Source organism: Colius striatus, chromosome 17 (genome assembly GCF_028858725.1).
Source record: "Colius striatus isolate bColStr4 chromosome 17, bColStr4.1.hap1, whole genome shotgun sequence".
NCBI classification, from domain to species: Eukaryota; Metazoa; Chordata; class Aves; order Coliiformes; family Coliidae; genus Colius; species Colius striatus.
The window spans coordinates 4,677,888-4,690,759 of NC_084775.1; the positions used below are offsets into that span (position 1 = coordinate 4,677,888).

Genomic DNA, 12,872 nt, shown 5'->3' on the forward strand with positions numbered 1-12,872 from the left:
AGTTTTTGCTGCTGAAGGTTGCTCACGAGCCTTCCTCGGTCGGCGAGGGGGGGGTGGGTTTGTTTGCTCCTTTCTGCTTTCCCTCCCTTCCCAGCCTCTGCTCTGCAGCCTGACCGTACGGAGGAAAGGTGGAGGGGTGGGGGGGAGGGGGGGGGGAAAGCCAGCCACCCGAAAAGAAAACCCAGCTTCAAGCCGTCACCCTCCGCCACGAAAGAAGACAAGGGGGACTGAGACTAAAAGAAAGAAGAAGAAGAAGAAAAAAAAGGGCTTGTCCAGCCCCTTCTGCGGCAACAGGAGCAGACAGCGAACCCGGTGGATTTTTTTTCCCCCTTTCTTCGGCGTTTCTTTTCCAGCGCGAGGACTTTCACTCGGGAGCAAAAAAAATACAACAACAAAACCCAAACAACCGCAGAGACTGAACACACATACACAAAAAGAAGCAAGACTAATAATGAACAATCCTGTTAATCCGCTGTCCCGAGGGCTGGGGATGTGCCCCGGCTCGGGAAGTTGTAGGCTGTAGAAGTTCTGCCTCTCCCCCTCCATGTACTGTGCTGTCTAGAGCTTGTTTTCCCCCACCCTATTTTTTTTTGTGGTGCTTTATTGATGTTATTGTTATTATCTTAATTTTTCTTCTTCATGATGTGCTGTTAGAAACCACTCCGGGACTACTCCAGCAGTAGGAAGACCGAGGAGTGGAGTGGATGAATATCCCGATGAGAGATCCAGTAATCCCTGGGACAAGCATGGCTTATCATCCTTTTTTACCTCACCGGGCACCGGACTTTGCCATGAGCGCTGTGTTGGGACATCAGCCTCCCTTTTTCCCGGCTCTGGCTTTGCCTCCCAATGGGGCAGCAGCCCTTTCCCTTCCCGGGGCTCTGGCTAAACCCATCATGGATCAGTTAGTAGGGGCTGCAGAGACTGGTATCCCCTTTTCTTCCCTGGGCCACCAGGCAGCAGCCCATTTGAGGCCTTTAAAAACTCTGGAGCCAGAAGAAGAGGTGGAAGATGACCCGAAAGTGCATCTGGAAGCCAAAGAGCTTTGGGAGCAATTCCATAAAAGAGGCACGGAGATGGTGATTACCAAATCGGGAAGGTAGGTCTGGGTCGGGGGTTCGTGCCTCTTCCCTGCACACACTCCCCTTCCCTCCCCACCTCCCGAGGCTCTGCACCCCACCAGGCTGCTCCAGAGCAAGGCTCTTTTCTCCAGTGATTTTCTCCATAAAGTTCCTTTCCCCTGGAATTGTAGGAAGTTTTAGGCATGTGAAGATCCGAGCCGATTGCAGGCACTACTCTGCAGGGAAAGGCTCAGCCACGACCTGGCCCTGCTCAGTCTGTGCAGGGGTGAGAGAGGGTCCCTTCATGGTTCAGTAGCTTAATACTTTCTGGAGGAGACTGGTAGCAGAGAGAAAATAATTTGGGGTTGGAATAGGAGCTGGCCTGATTTCAGCCTAGCTACACATAGGGGACTTTTTCTTCCTGAAGAGAGAGAAGGGGGAATGAAAGAAAAAGCCTTTGGAGCAGCATATCGCTGCTGGGGAGGCAGAAGCTGCAGGAGGGCAATGAGCTCGGGTTATCAGTTGCTCCGCTTGTGCCTCTCTCTGCTGGGATCTAGACGGGCATTTCTGCTGACTAATTGTACCTGGAAATGTACAAAAAGCTGACAAAAATCCCCAGCGGTCCTGCAGCCACTGCTGGGGTGGCAGGGGAGGTTTTGCAGCTCCGCATTGCCTGTCTCTGTTTTTATATAACCTTCACCTGGGAATGAATGAACGTACAACGGCACGTCCTCGCTGTTTCTGCTCTTTATAGGTTTACCCGTCTGAAATCCCTCTCTGTCTTTGCTACTCATTGACATCCGTGTTCTTTTACAACTCTACCTATTGCTGTGATGACACGGAGGGAGAAAAACCCCTTCACACCCGGGTTTTTTTTGTTGTTGTTATTCTCAGAGATTCTCTTAGAAACCACCCAAACAATTCGCAGGTAATTTGCCAGGAGAATTACTCGAGGAAGCCACTCCTGAAAAGTCTTCTTAGATGGCCTTCAGCTGCCTCGCTGGAGCTTCACCTACTTGCAGGGCACCAGTTGCAGGCTAAAAGCTTAGGGAAAAAAAGAAAGAGAAAAAGAAACCTACCGAAGAGCAGCAAGGAGGGAGGGGGAAAAAATAAATCCTCACCCATTTTACTGCTTTCCCGAAGTTTTCTCTGTTAATTGTGGTCAAAAGTTTTTGCGCGAAAGCCTCGGCGAGCATTAAGTGCTCTTCCATGCTGCAAAGTCATGTGTTTCCTTTTAAGCTGAGATTGCTGAATGCCAACCGCTCGATATAATAAACAGCAAATTTGTGGTATCCTGTTGCAGTTTCGAGCTGGACTCGGGAGCGGAGGGGAACGGGGTTTGCAGGGAGCCCAAACGGCTTGGCCCCGGGAAGAGGGAAAGCCACGGCAGCCACCCTGCCTTCACTTTTTGATTCTCGTCCTCTACAAAGTGAAAAACTTCCCCACTCTGTTCTTCGTCGGTGCCCTGGGTTATAATAATGCGGGATGTTTATTTTATCGGGGTATGAGCTGTTCCCCTTTCTTTGTTCAGCGGGCGAAAAGGAAAGTAACGAGAGGTCCGAGAGCCCCAGATGAGACTTTGCTGCTGAGGATTTCTAGGGAACACGTATCGCTCCCATCCCAGGGACCATTTTCCCCCGAAACTTTCGAAGCACTTGAGAAAGCTTTTTGCGACGGGCGGGGGGAAGCCTTATTTTGCTGGGGGTGGGTGAGGAGGGGGGAACACGACACGACTTTTCAGCTTCTACTAGCTGAAACAAATGCTTGGTGGACGCGCTGCCGAGGTTCGGGAGCTTACTTAAACGCTGTAATTTATTGTATTTTCGTCTTGTCTTCTCTTCCCCCCGCCTCCCCCTTCCCCCCCCAACTTCCCTCTCTCTGCCTGTAGGAGAATGTTTCCTCCATTTAAAGTGAGATGCACTGGACTGGATAAAAAGGCCAAGTACATTTTATTGATGGATATTGTGGCGGCTGATGATTGTAGGTACAAATTCCATAATTCCCGGTGGATGGTAGCCGGCAAAGCTGACCCTGAAATGCCAAAGAGAATGTACATCCACCCGGACAGCCCGGCCACTGGCGAACAATGGATGTCCAAAGTCGTCACCTTTCACAAGCTGAAGCTCACTAACAACATCTCTGACAAGCACGGATTTGTGAGTGCCTTTTACATCCCCCCTCTTTACCCCTCCTTCCCTCCCTTTGCCCTCTCTGACTGCCTGGCCTGAGCGGTGGGTCCCGGCGGGGGGATCCGGCCGGAGCCCCAGCTGCCATCTCCCGGGTGAAAACGGGTGGAAAGGGGGGAGATAAACACCCCCCCACGCACGCAGGGACGTGCATCGGTCCGGTTTAGAGCATGTCTTGATTTTCACGGTGGTTTTTTTTCCATGGCTGAGGTCAGGATTAAACACTGGAGTTTCTTCTGTAACCTCTCCGTGCCGTTCAGCGTTCACTTCACAGATATATTTCCAGCACAGCGCAACTCGATATTTCTCAGAGCTGTGGGCACTTTATATATCTCTATATTTATTATTTCTTTTTTATAAAGTCGATCGTCCTTTTTAAACGTGGGAAAATGATATGCTTGTGTGTATAAAGGGCTTAAAGGCCTAAGTATGCAAACATTTAAATATATATTAATCTGGATAACGTAAAGCAAGCCGGAGTGAAAATAAACAGGGACCAGAATCAGAGGTCAAGTTGCCCATTCATGTCTAGCTGCTCTTTTACATTTACTGGGTGTGCAGAGATAAAAACTTACCCTAAGAGTGCAATCAAACAAATCTGCTGATAAGTGCTCTGACGATCCTGGCCATTTCTATCTGTTCCCGGGAAAGTCTCTGCCTCGGAGCCGGGGGTTGCTGGCGGTGGCTGCGGTCGGGGGATCTCTAATGTGCCGAAGATTGCGTTTGCTGGCTGTGATTTGATTAGATGATACATTTTTGCCTTTCGTAGAAGGCCTTAAGTGGATTGGGGCAAGCAATTAGACCTGGCCGAGGCCCTCGTGGTGGTGTTGCTGTTGTAGCTGCTGCTGCTGCTTCTTCACTTTATTTGATTCCCCACCCCACGCCCCCACTTTGGTATCAAAAGAGTGAAGCCCGAACAGCTTCTCCCCCTCTCCTCGGAGGGCTCTGCTGGGATTCCCCCTCCCGCTCCTCCGAGAGGTCTAGCAGCGAGCCTAACCCCGGCGAGCTGGAGCTGTCAGTGCTTTTTGTTGGATGCTGCAAGGCGTGTGCGTGTGTTTGGAGTGTGCTCTGCGGGGAGGAGGAGTGAGGGGAGGAAGGAGAGGGAAGGCAAATTAGGAAGAGAAAGTGCCGATGGCTGGGGGAACTGCGAGGCTGGGGGTGCCGCTCGAGCTGACCGTCTTCTTTCCCCCCCCACTCCCCTCTCTCTCTGCTGCCGGCCGCTGCTCCCCCCCCAAGACCATTTTAAACTCCATGCACAAGTACCAGCCCCGCTTCCACATCGTCCGAGCCAACGATATTCTCAAGCTTCCCTACAGCACGTTCAGGACCTACGTTTTCCCGGAGACCGAATTCATCGCAGTGACCGCATACCAGAATGATAAGGTAAGGAGATTAAGAAAGGATTTTGGTTTACGTCTTTTGGCTTTTAAGAGAGCTTTTACTCTGCATTGTTCCCTTCAAAAAAAAAAAACCCCATGACGGCCATCCCGCTCCCTTCTCTCTCTCCATCCCAACCCCCCCCCGCCTCGTTTTTCTCCCCAGCTTCGGGAAGGCGCCAGGGGTCGAGCACTCTCCTAATACACACCTCGGGGGAAGGCAATTAAAAGGGAGGTCGCAGGGGACTGTTTAGGGGTGGGTTTTTACTCCTCGGTATGGGGAAAGGGCTAGGATGGGGTGGGGATTGCTACTCTCAGTGTGGATTTAATCTAAGACTCATCAGCAAAAAAAAAGAATCGGCTCGGTGTGTCGAAAGACAAGAGTTGGTGCAGAGCAGAGGGGCTGGAGGTTTTGTAATTCTTCCTGGCCTTTGTGCTGTTTGAGCTCCTTTAACACCGGCTGGCAATAAGGCTGCAGCACACGTCTGGTTCCTATTATTATTACATTATGATATAATTTAATGTGTTTTTTTGCATCCTGCAGTGTTTTATTATTTTTTTGTGGTGCAGAAATATGCTCTGATCAGAGAGGGGTATCTCGCTCGAGTGTAGCTGCGAGGTCTGAACAGAGGCGATGTGAGAAAGTTTTTTGCGGCGCTGCAAACGGTGCCTTTCCCTTTCTGCTGCTTTACTGTCGCTTGCGACCGAGGTGGTACCTTCGAGAGGGTGGCAAATGGCGAATTTACGATAATTAAGTCAAGTGGAAGGAAGTGAAAGAGCTTTAAAAAAAAGGCGGATGGGGGGCTTTGATTTAAGGGTTTTTTCTGCCTATAAATTATAACTTTGCCCGCGTGTGCGTTAAGCGCAGGGAGTTTGACTGTGCGGCTCCTGCTCGCTGCAGCTTCCCGGTGCCTCTCTCTGCCCCCCTCTCAACCTTCATTATTAAGAATCAAGGGGTGAAGAGAGAGGGGTCTGCACCCTTCTGCCCTCCCCTTCCCAAAAAGCCGCTTCTCCCTCGGGGCTCGGTCTATTTTCCTCTCTGTCTACGGCCGGGCGCTTGCAAGGAAACGGAAAGTGGGGGTGGAAATGTGTGTACAGAGAGTAGTAGACTTTGCTTTGGGACTTATCAGCAGGGCTGCTCGCCCCGCTCTGTCAGCTGGGGCCGGCTTGGTTGAAGGACAGAAATGAGCGTTATTTGTCTGATTGCCATGAAATCGCCTGGAAAGCGGCGGCGGGAGCGACGGGGAGCCCTCGGCCCCGGGGCTGGAGGAGCCGCTGAGCCGGCAGGTCCGAAGGCAGGGCCGGGATCACCTGGTTCACAGCCCCGCTGCTTTTTTTAGCAGTGCTTTTGCCTGCTTATTTTCCCCTCATCCCGCCTGTGCCGGGTTGCGTGTGTAGCTAGGTATCCCTCCTGCCCGGCACTCAGACGCAGGCAGAGGTTTGCTCTTCGGAGTCCTGCTTTGCCCTCAGTTCCAGCCCGGTCCCGGGAGCAGGAGGAGGGCGGCGGGCAGTCGGCATCTCCCGTCCCTGCAGCCCTCATCCTGTTAGAGCGAGGCAAGCCTTCAGCCGGGCTTTGAATCCACCTCCGTGCATTGTACCCGGAGTTGTGGGATGCCCCGCACCGCCGCCCCCCCGCGATCCCTCCAAACTCAAGGACAACCAGCCATTCCCTACCACAACCCACAAGATTTCACCACAAAACTCACCTCCCACCTCCCCCCTAAAAAATCAACTGGTTCCTGGCACCCCCGGCGCCCCGACACAAACGCACACGCGGAGCATAATGCGATTACATAAAGTATTTTATGATATCACGGGGGTGGGTATGGTTCCTTTGCGGTTTAATTATGGCATTTAAAGAGTTTGAAGCGCGGGCATAACTCGCATGGATCGCATTGCACGGCGAAATTCATTCCGATGCGGTGGCAAGCAACACGGGGCTCTTTTATTGTCACCACAGCCCCGGGGCACCGGCCAGCTTTGGCCATTAGGTGTGAGCTGCCTTCAAACCAGCTCGGCAAAACGCAGATTCACCCCAAAACCAGGGACTTTTGCTCCCTGCCCTGTCCTGCCCCTGCCACGGTGCTGCCGACATCGAGGAAACTGCAAGGAGAGGGGGTTTTGCTGTTGTCTTTTAGGACAAAATCTAGTAAGGTGGAAATATTTCCCCCACTCCCCTGCCTATTTTTATTTCTTCTCTTTTTTTCCCCTCTCTGTCTTATAGATCACTCAATTAAAAATTGACAACAACCCCTTTGCCAAAGGTTTTCGGGACACCGGGAATGGAAGGAGGGAAAAAAGGTGAGTCTGGATAGGTGATATATAGGTGCCTCTTTTCATGTGTAAAGCTCAGAACATGAGTAAGAGGTGAAAATCAACTCTCCCGACCTCTAAACCATACTCCTCTTGCCTTTCTGAAATTTAAATAAGGATCTTGTCATTCCCAACACCAAACTGATTGCGTGGGAATTCTTTCCTGCTTTCCACCTTTGGTTTTTACATCGTGGGGGGTGGCTGTCCATAGGGTTGTCGTCCCATCAGCAAATACCACCAGAGAAAGAAGTTTCCCTTCGAATTTTTGAGAGGGAATTATTATCTGGGACTGGGAAAGATGGAGAAGTGAGGGCAGAGCCGATGGCTGGTTGGATCTCCTCTGGCATTACTCCCAGGGATTATATCGAAAAGAATAAAGTGTGGAGGAGAAACAGATGAATGAACTGTTTTGCCAGAGGTGTCTCATGAATATGGAAGTAGTTAATGATAGAAGATACTTTAATTTCTGTTTTGCAAAAGCAGCAGGACCCAGTTTGTGCCCCATTTTAACGGGACTTAACATTTTTTGTTCTCAATATTGGAGAAAATAGAGAAAAGGATGGGGGTTTCTTTTGCCTTGGACAGAGGAGCTGTTTGGTTTGTTTTGTGACAGCAAGCAGGGTAATTTAGGTGTTTGCAGCTGGGGTTAGATAATGAATATATCTAAAAACTAACATGAGAAAGAAGTGGGGGGAAGTGTATGTAATGTAAAACAAGAGGCCTTTCTCCCTGCCCAGCACTCACACACACACACACACACACACAGAGTGAAAATGAAGCCAATGCCTGAGCCACAGGACGGAAATGATTTCTAATTTCTCTCTAAATATAAATAGATTTTTTACTCCGGGTTAATTGTTGGTGAAAAGATTACATAAAGTGCCTAACAAAATAACCACTTCCTAGCAATCTTAGCAACCATTAAGATGGCTCATATCTCTGGAACATCCTCGCCTTTTAAAAGCTAATCTCCAGGGACTGCTTCCCTCTCCCCTCCGCCCCTTGTCTTTAATATCTGCCCTTGCTGAGGAGCTGCTCACGGCTTCCAAGAAATCTCCTCTCATTAGCAGCCAAGTCCTGCCTGCCAGAAATGCCTTCCCCCCCCCTCCTCGGGGGGACCTTGGCCCTTAAATCCCCTGGCCCGGTCATCCCCAAATGGGAACTCCAGAAGGGGTTGGGGAAGGGCTGGGGAGTCTCGGGGAGGGGGGTCCCGGGGGGTGCCGGGGTGCGCTCCAGCGGGTGCTGTGCCCGCAGGAAGCAGCTGACCCTGCAGTCCATGCGGGTGTACGATGAGAGGCAGAAGAAGGAAAACCCCACCTCTGACGAGTCGTCCAACGAGCAGACGGCCTTCAAGTGCTTCGCCCAGTCCTCCTGCCCCGCCGTGCCTGCCGTCGGCACCTCCAGCCTCAAAGGTGAGAGCTGTGGGCTCCAGATCCCCCCCCAGGAGAGCCTGGGTGCCTGCTCCAGGGGGGTACAGATCCCAGCCTGCACCACTGCCCTCTGGCACCAGCCTTTCTGCCTTCTTTCCTTTATCTTTTTGTCTGTTATCTATTTTCTCTCTTTACTTTCTTTTTTTTCCCCGTCTTTTCTCCTGCTTGTTTCCCTCTTTTCTTTTCCTCTCACTCGGTGTCCTTCTTGCTCATTTAATCTTTTTCTTTGTCTCTCCTTTCCTTCTTTCCTTCTTTCCTTCTTTCCTTTCCTTTCTTTTTCTCTTTCCCGGACTCTTATTTCTCTCTCCAATTCTCTCTTTCCACCCTCCTCACTCTTTCTCTCCCTCTCATCCTTCCCCCGGCCTCCCTCTCCCCCTGCAGCACATTCGTTCCTCCCCTCCTTGGTTCAGAGAGGAGCCAGCTCTGGAGTCAAGGGAGCAAAGACAGACCACGGGGCAAAAGTTCAAAACTGGAGCCTCTCCATTAATATTCCTCTCTGAATCTGTTATTAGAGGAAGGATCTTTCCCCTGGATACAGTTCCGAACTTTGTTACAGAAAAGTCACCCTCACTTTCTCTCCGTGCACGTTTGGGAGCTGTCTGCAGCTCTCTCACATGTATTAATCCATCCAGGGGCGAGGGGAGGTGCAGGAGGAGGAGGAAGCGACCTCTTTTTCGTTGTTGCTTTACTCGTTTGTTTAAAGTCCTGACGGGTGGAGGGGAGGGGAGCTGGGAAGGAACCCGAAAAGCAAAGCCGAGCTTCGCACCTGGGGCACTGAAATGAGGAGATGAAGTGCAGAGGAATCCAGTGAAGCCATGCATGCATCTGCGGGGGGGTGAGAACGAGGAGGAGGAAGAGGAGGAGACGGGAGGGAGTGTGTGTTCAAAGTTTGCCCATTGAAAGGACTGAAAGCCTTGAAAAAGTTCTGAGGAGATCCATCCCCGTGTCCTCGCAGCTCCGCTGCCTCTGTCTCGGCCAGAGCTGTGGAGGGATCCCAGGGGCTCACGGTCGCCTCGGGCAGCCCCGGAGCCGCCGACCCTGGCCCCCCACCATCTCCCAGGCTGGGGAGGGGGATGGGGTGTCTCTCCTCGGGGCCGCCGCTTTCTTTAGCAGCCAGTTTTGCTGCGCTGTGTAAAACTCGGGCTGGCTTGGACGGGGCGGGCGGTGGGAGCCGGGGGCTGTATTCCTTTATGTAGTAATAAAAAAGGGAAGCGTTTCCATCCAACCCTCGGGCCGGCCAGGCAGCCTCTCTGCCCCCTCGCCCAGCCCGACGGCGCTTTTAGGGAAGCGCAGAGCCGGATCCCAGCCCTGGGCTCCCTTTGTCTTGCAGATCTCTGCCCCAGCGAGGGAGACAGCGATGCAGACAGCAAAGACGATCCCTTGTTAGAAGCCAACGAGTCGGGCAAAATCAGCACGACCACCGCGACCACCCCAGCGCCCGCCAGCTCCGCCGCGGCCGCGGGAGACGACCCCCGGGAGAAGGGGGGCAGCCCCTCCAAAAGCCACTTTTTCCCCGGTGACTCGGCGGGGAGTCGGAGCCGAGAGAGGACGGAGAAAGCCCCTCCGGACTCCCGGCACAGCCCGGCTACCATCTCTTCCAGCACCCGGGGGGGAAGCCTGAGCGGCGAGGAACTGAAAAGCCCCCTCAGGGATGGCCCTAAAGTAGATGAGAACCGGCTGCTGGGGAAAGAGCCCTTCACCCCACTCACGGTCCAGACCGACAGCACGGCCCACCTGAGCCAGGGACACTTGCAGAACCTCGGTTTCCCCCCTGCCCTGGCCGGCCAGCAGTTCTTCAACCCTCTGGGGAACGGGCACCCGCTGCTGCTGCACCCCGGGCAGTTCGCCATGGGGGGGGCTTTCTCCGGCATGGCCGCGGGTATGGGGCCGCTGCTCGCCACCGTCTCCGGGGCATCCGCCGGTGTCTCGGGACTGGACAACACGGTCATGGCCACGGCGGCGGCCCAGGGACTCTCGGGAGCATCGGCGGCTGCTTTGCCTTTCCATCTGCAGCAGCACGTCCTGGCCTCTCAGGTACCGCGTTACCCCCTCACCGCTGCCCCTCCGGAGCGGGGTGGGGGCCGGCCCGGGGGAGGGGAGCAGAGGGGCGCTCCCTTTATCTAGCCTTCTCACTGTCCATTTCCACCCCCCCTCCGCCTCCTGCCCCGCTCTCTCTGCTCTACAGTCAGGCGCTGAGTTTGAGGGAAAGCCGGGGTGGGAATGTCCGGGGAGGGGAGGGGGGATGTGGGGGATGGCCCAGCTTGAACTCCCGGAGCTCTTCTACCCGCTCCGCTGTCCCCTAGCTCCTGTGCTCCCTGGGACACTGTGCCGCGGCCAGGCCTCCCCTGTGCCCCCTCCCCCGGGGCTTGGCGCCCAGAGCCGCGGTGAGGGGCGCGTCCCAGCCTGTGGATGGGAGCGCAGTCAGGGAAGTGGGGGGTGAGATGCCCGGGGCTGCCCTTGCACAGGGAGGGACAGGGGGCGGCTCTACCTGCGAGGACAGAACGTTTGCCTCCCAAGGAGAAGGGAAGAGACACTGGGGCCCTTATTTCACCCTCATTGGACCATGACTCCCCAGCGGGAGAGGGTCGGCGGGTCGGGGGCTATGCAGGACAGAGCCTCGGCAGTCTGCCTCGGGGTGGCCGGGTGGTTTTGGCCCCGGCCCCGGGAGGACAGTCTCCATCCCCTCCCGTGGACGGCAGCAGTTTGGCCGCTCAGCTCTCACACTGGCGTGTGCCCGGGCGGTGAGGGGCAGCTGGCGGGGGGTTGCCGTGCAGCATGCCCCAGGGGAGAGATGTGCAGGCCGGTAACCCTTCCCTTTCTCTCTCTTCCCCTCCCGCAGGGCCTGGCGATGTCTCCCTTCGGCAGCCTCTTCCCCTACCCGTACACCTACATGGCGGCGGCGGCCGCCGCCTCCAGCGCCGCCTCCAGCTCGGTGCACCGGCATCCCTTCCTCAACGCCGTGCGGCCGCGGCTCCGCTACAGCCCCTACCCGCTGCCCGTGCCCCTGCCCGACGGCAGCAGCCTCCTCACCACCGCGCTGCCCGGCCTGGCCGCCGGCTCCGGCGAGGGCAAAGCCGGAGGGTTAACCACCAGCCCCGGCTCCGTGCCCCTGGACTCCGCCTCTGACCTCACCAGCCGCTCGTCCACCCTCTCCTCCGGCTCCGTCTCCCTTTCCCCTAAACTAGGCGCAGACAAGGAAGCGGCCACCAGTGAACTGCAAAACATCCAGCGCCTGGTCAGTGGGCTCGACCCCAAGCAGGACAGATCCCGCAGCGGCTCCCCGTAACCCCCCCGGCCTCCGGGAGCTCATTTCAAATCAGTCTCGCAGTGCACTTTGTTTGAACGAAACCACATCCTCCACCCTCCACTTGGGTTTTGGGGTTTTTTTTACCCCCCTTCCTTTATTTTATCGGGTTTGGATTGGTTTTTTTTTTCATCCCCGTTCTGTTTCGTTGTCGTTTTTAAGTTCCAGATCCCCCGGCGCTGTGTGAAGTTCTCAGCAGAGAGGTCTCTGGTGAAGCAGGAGGGTGAGGGGAGGGAGAAGGTCGGGGCTGGGGGAGTGGAGTGGAGGTGGGAGAGCTGAGTGGGAGGCTGCTCGCAGGGAGCAGCTTGGCCCGGCTGGGTTGGAACAACCTCCTCGTTTTCCTTTTTTTTTTTTTGTTTGTTTTTTGATTATTTTTATTTTTTTAACCGTGTAAAAAACCAAACCAAAAAATCACAGAAAAAAAAAAAAAGACAAAAAAAAAAAAAGACCTAAAAGCAAAAATTCCTCCAAAAAAAAATCAAACAAACGTATGAATAAAAATCAAGTGATTTTTTTTTTGTTTTCCTCCTTTTTCTTTCCGAAAGAAAAGCGTGTAACTAACTCACATATCGGTTCTTCAACAGTTGTTTCCTGGGCGGGTTGGTAACGACAACCCCCTCAGTCACTATTAAGGGAAGCTGTGTGTTTCAAATATTATTGTGATGTCTGAGAGCCAGGCCGTGGCTTTTTTTGCATGTTCCGTAGTAGTCTGCTTTTTTTTGGGGGGGGAAGGGAGGGGGGGTGGGGAGGGAAGGGGGTTTTGTTTGTGGGGTTTTGTTGTTTGTTTTTAATGCTCGTTTCAAATCCCAGGGAAAAAAGAACACCAAATATTACTGATAATAACGAAAACAAAACTAAGACTCTGGTCCCTCTACCTTAAACATCCTCCCTGTAGCAACAACGATAAGAAGCGTAGCTGGAAAGGAAAAAAAAGAAGTGAATTTATTTTATCTAACCCCCTCTGTAGCTTGACTGTAGGTTTCTCGCAGCTTTCCCTCTCTAATTGTATATGCAATAACAAGGTTTAAACATACTGAGAAGAAGAAAAAGAGCGGACACTATTATTAAGACAAAGTATTTATGTAATTATTTGATAACTCTTGTAAATACGTGGAATATGAATACTCGAAATTAAACTTTAATTTATTGACGTTGTACATATCTCTGTAAATACGGCTGCAGCTGTCTTTTGTTTTGGTGGT

General features: G+C 53.3%; 1 protein-coding gene and 1 long non-coding RNA gene across 4 annotated transcripts; one reads left to right on the forward strand and one right to left on the reverse strand.

The window, feature by feature from the left end:
* Positions 1-137: 137 nt before the first annotated feature.
* On the forward strand, positions 138-12,393 carry TBX3 (T-box transcription factor 3). 3 transcript variants are annotated; one of them, XM_062010291.1, is made up of 7 exons: positions 138-1,099; positions 2,950-3,217; positions 4,484-4,630; positions 6,848-6,924; positions 8,191-8,348; positions 9,697-10,400; positions 11,206-12,393. In XM_062010291.1, exons 1-7 carry the CDS (start codon positions 705-707, stop codon positions 11,650-11,652), a joined length of 2,196 nt encoding a protein of 731 aa, XP_061866275.1. In that variant the 5' UTR covers positions 138-704; the 3' UTR covers positions 11,653-12,393. The 3 variants fall into 3 exon arrangements, with proteins under 3 accessions (XP_061866275.1, XP_061866276.1, XP_061866277.1); XM_062010292.1 differs by having other exon boundaries at positions 141-1,099; positions 3,046-3,217; XM_062010293.1 differs by lacking the exon at positions 138-1,099 and adding an exon at positions 2,349-2,563.
* Positions 441-2,515, reverse strand: LOC133627100 (uncharacterized). Its single transcript, XR_009819946.1, has 2 exons — positions 2,183-2,515; positions 441-2,105 (listed from the first exon to the last, which is right to left on the reverse strand). It is a non-coding gene; the product is annotated as an uncharacterized LOC133627100 (long non-coding RNA).
* Positions 12,394-12,872: the final 479 nt, after the last annotated feature.

Excerpts from the sequence above, each read along its gene's own strand:
- TBX3 (XM_062010291.1), top strand. The coding sequence starts at position 705 with ATGAATATCCCGATGAGAGATCCAGTAATCCCTGGGACAAGCATGGCT. Across the intron at positions 3,218-4,483 it reads TCTCTGACAAGCACGGATTT|ACCATTTTAAACTCCATGCA; the intron begins GTGAGTGCCTTT and ends TCCCCCCCCAAG. Across the intron at positions 10,401-11,205 it reads AGCACGTCCTGGCCTCTCAG|GGCCTGGCGATGTCTCCCTT; the intron begins GTACCGCGTTAC and ends CCCCTCCCGCAG.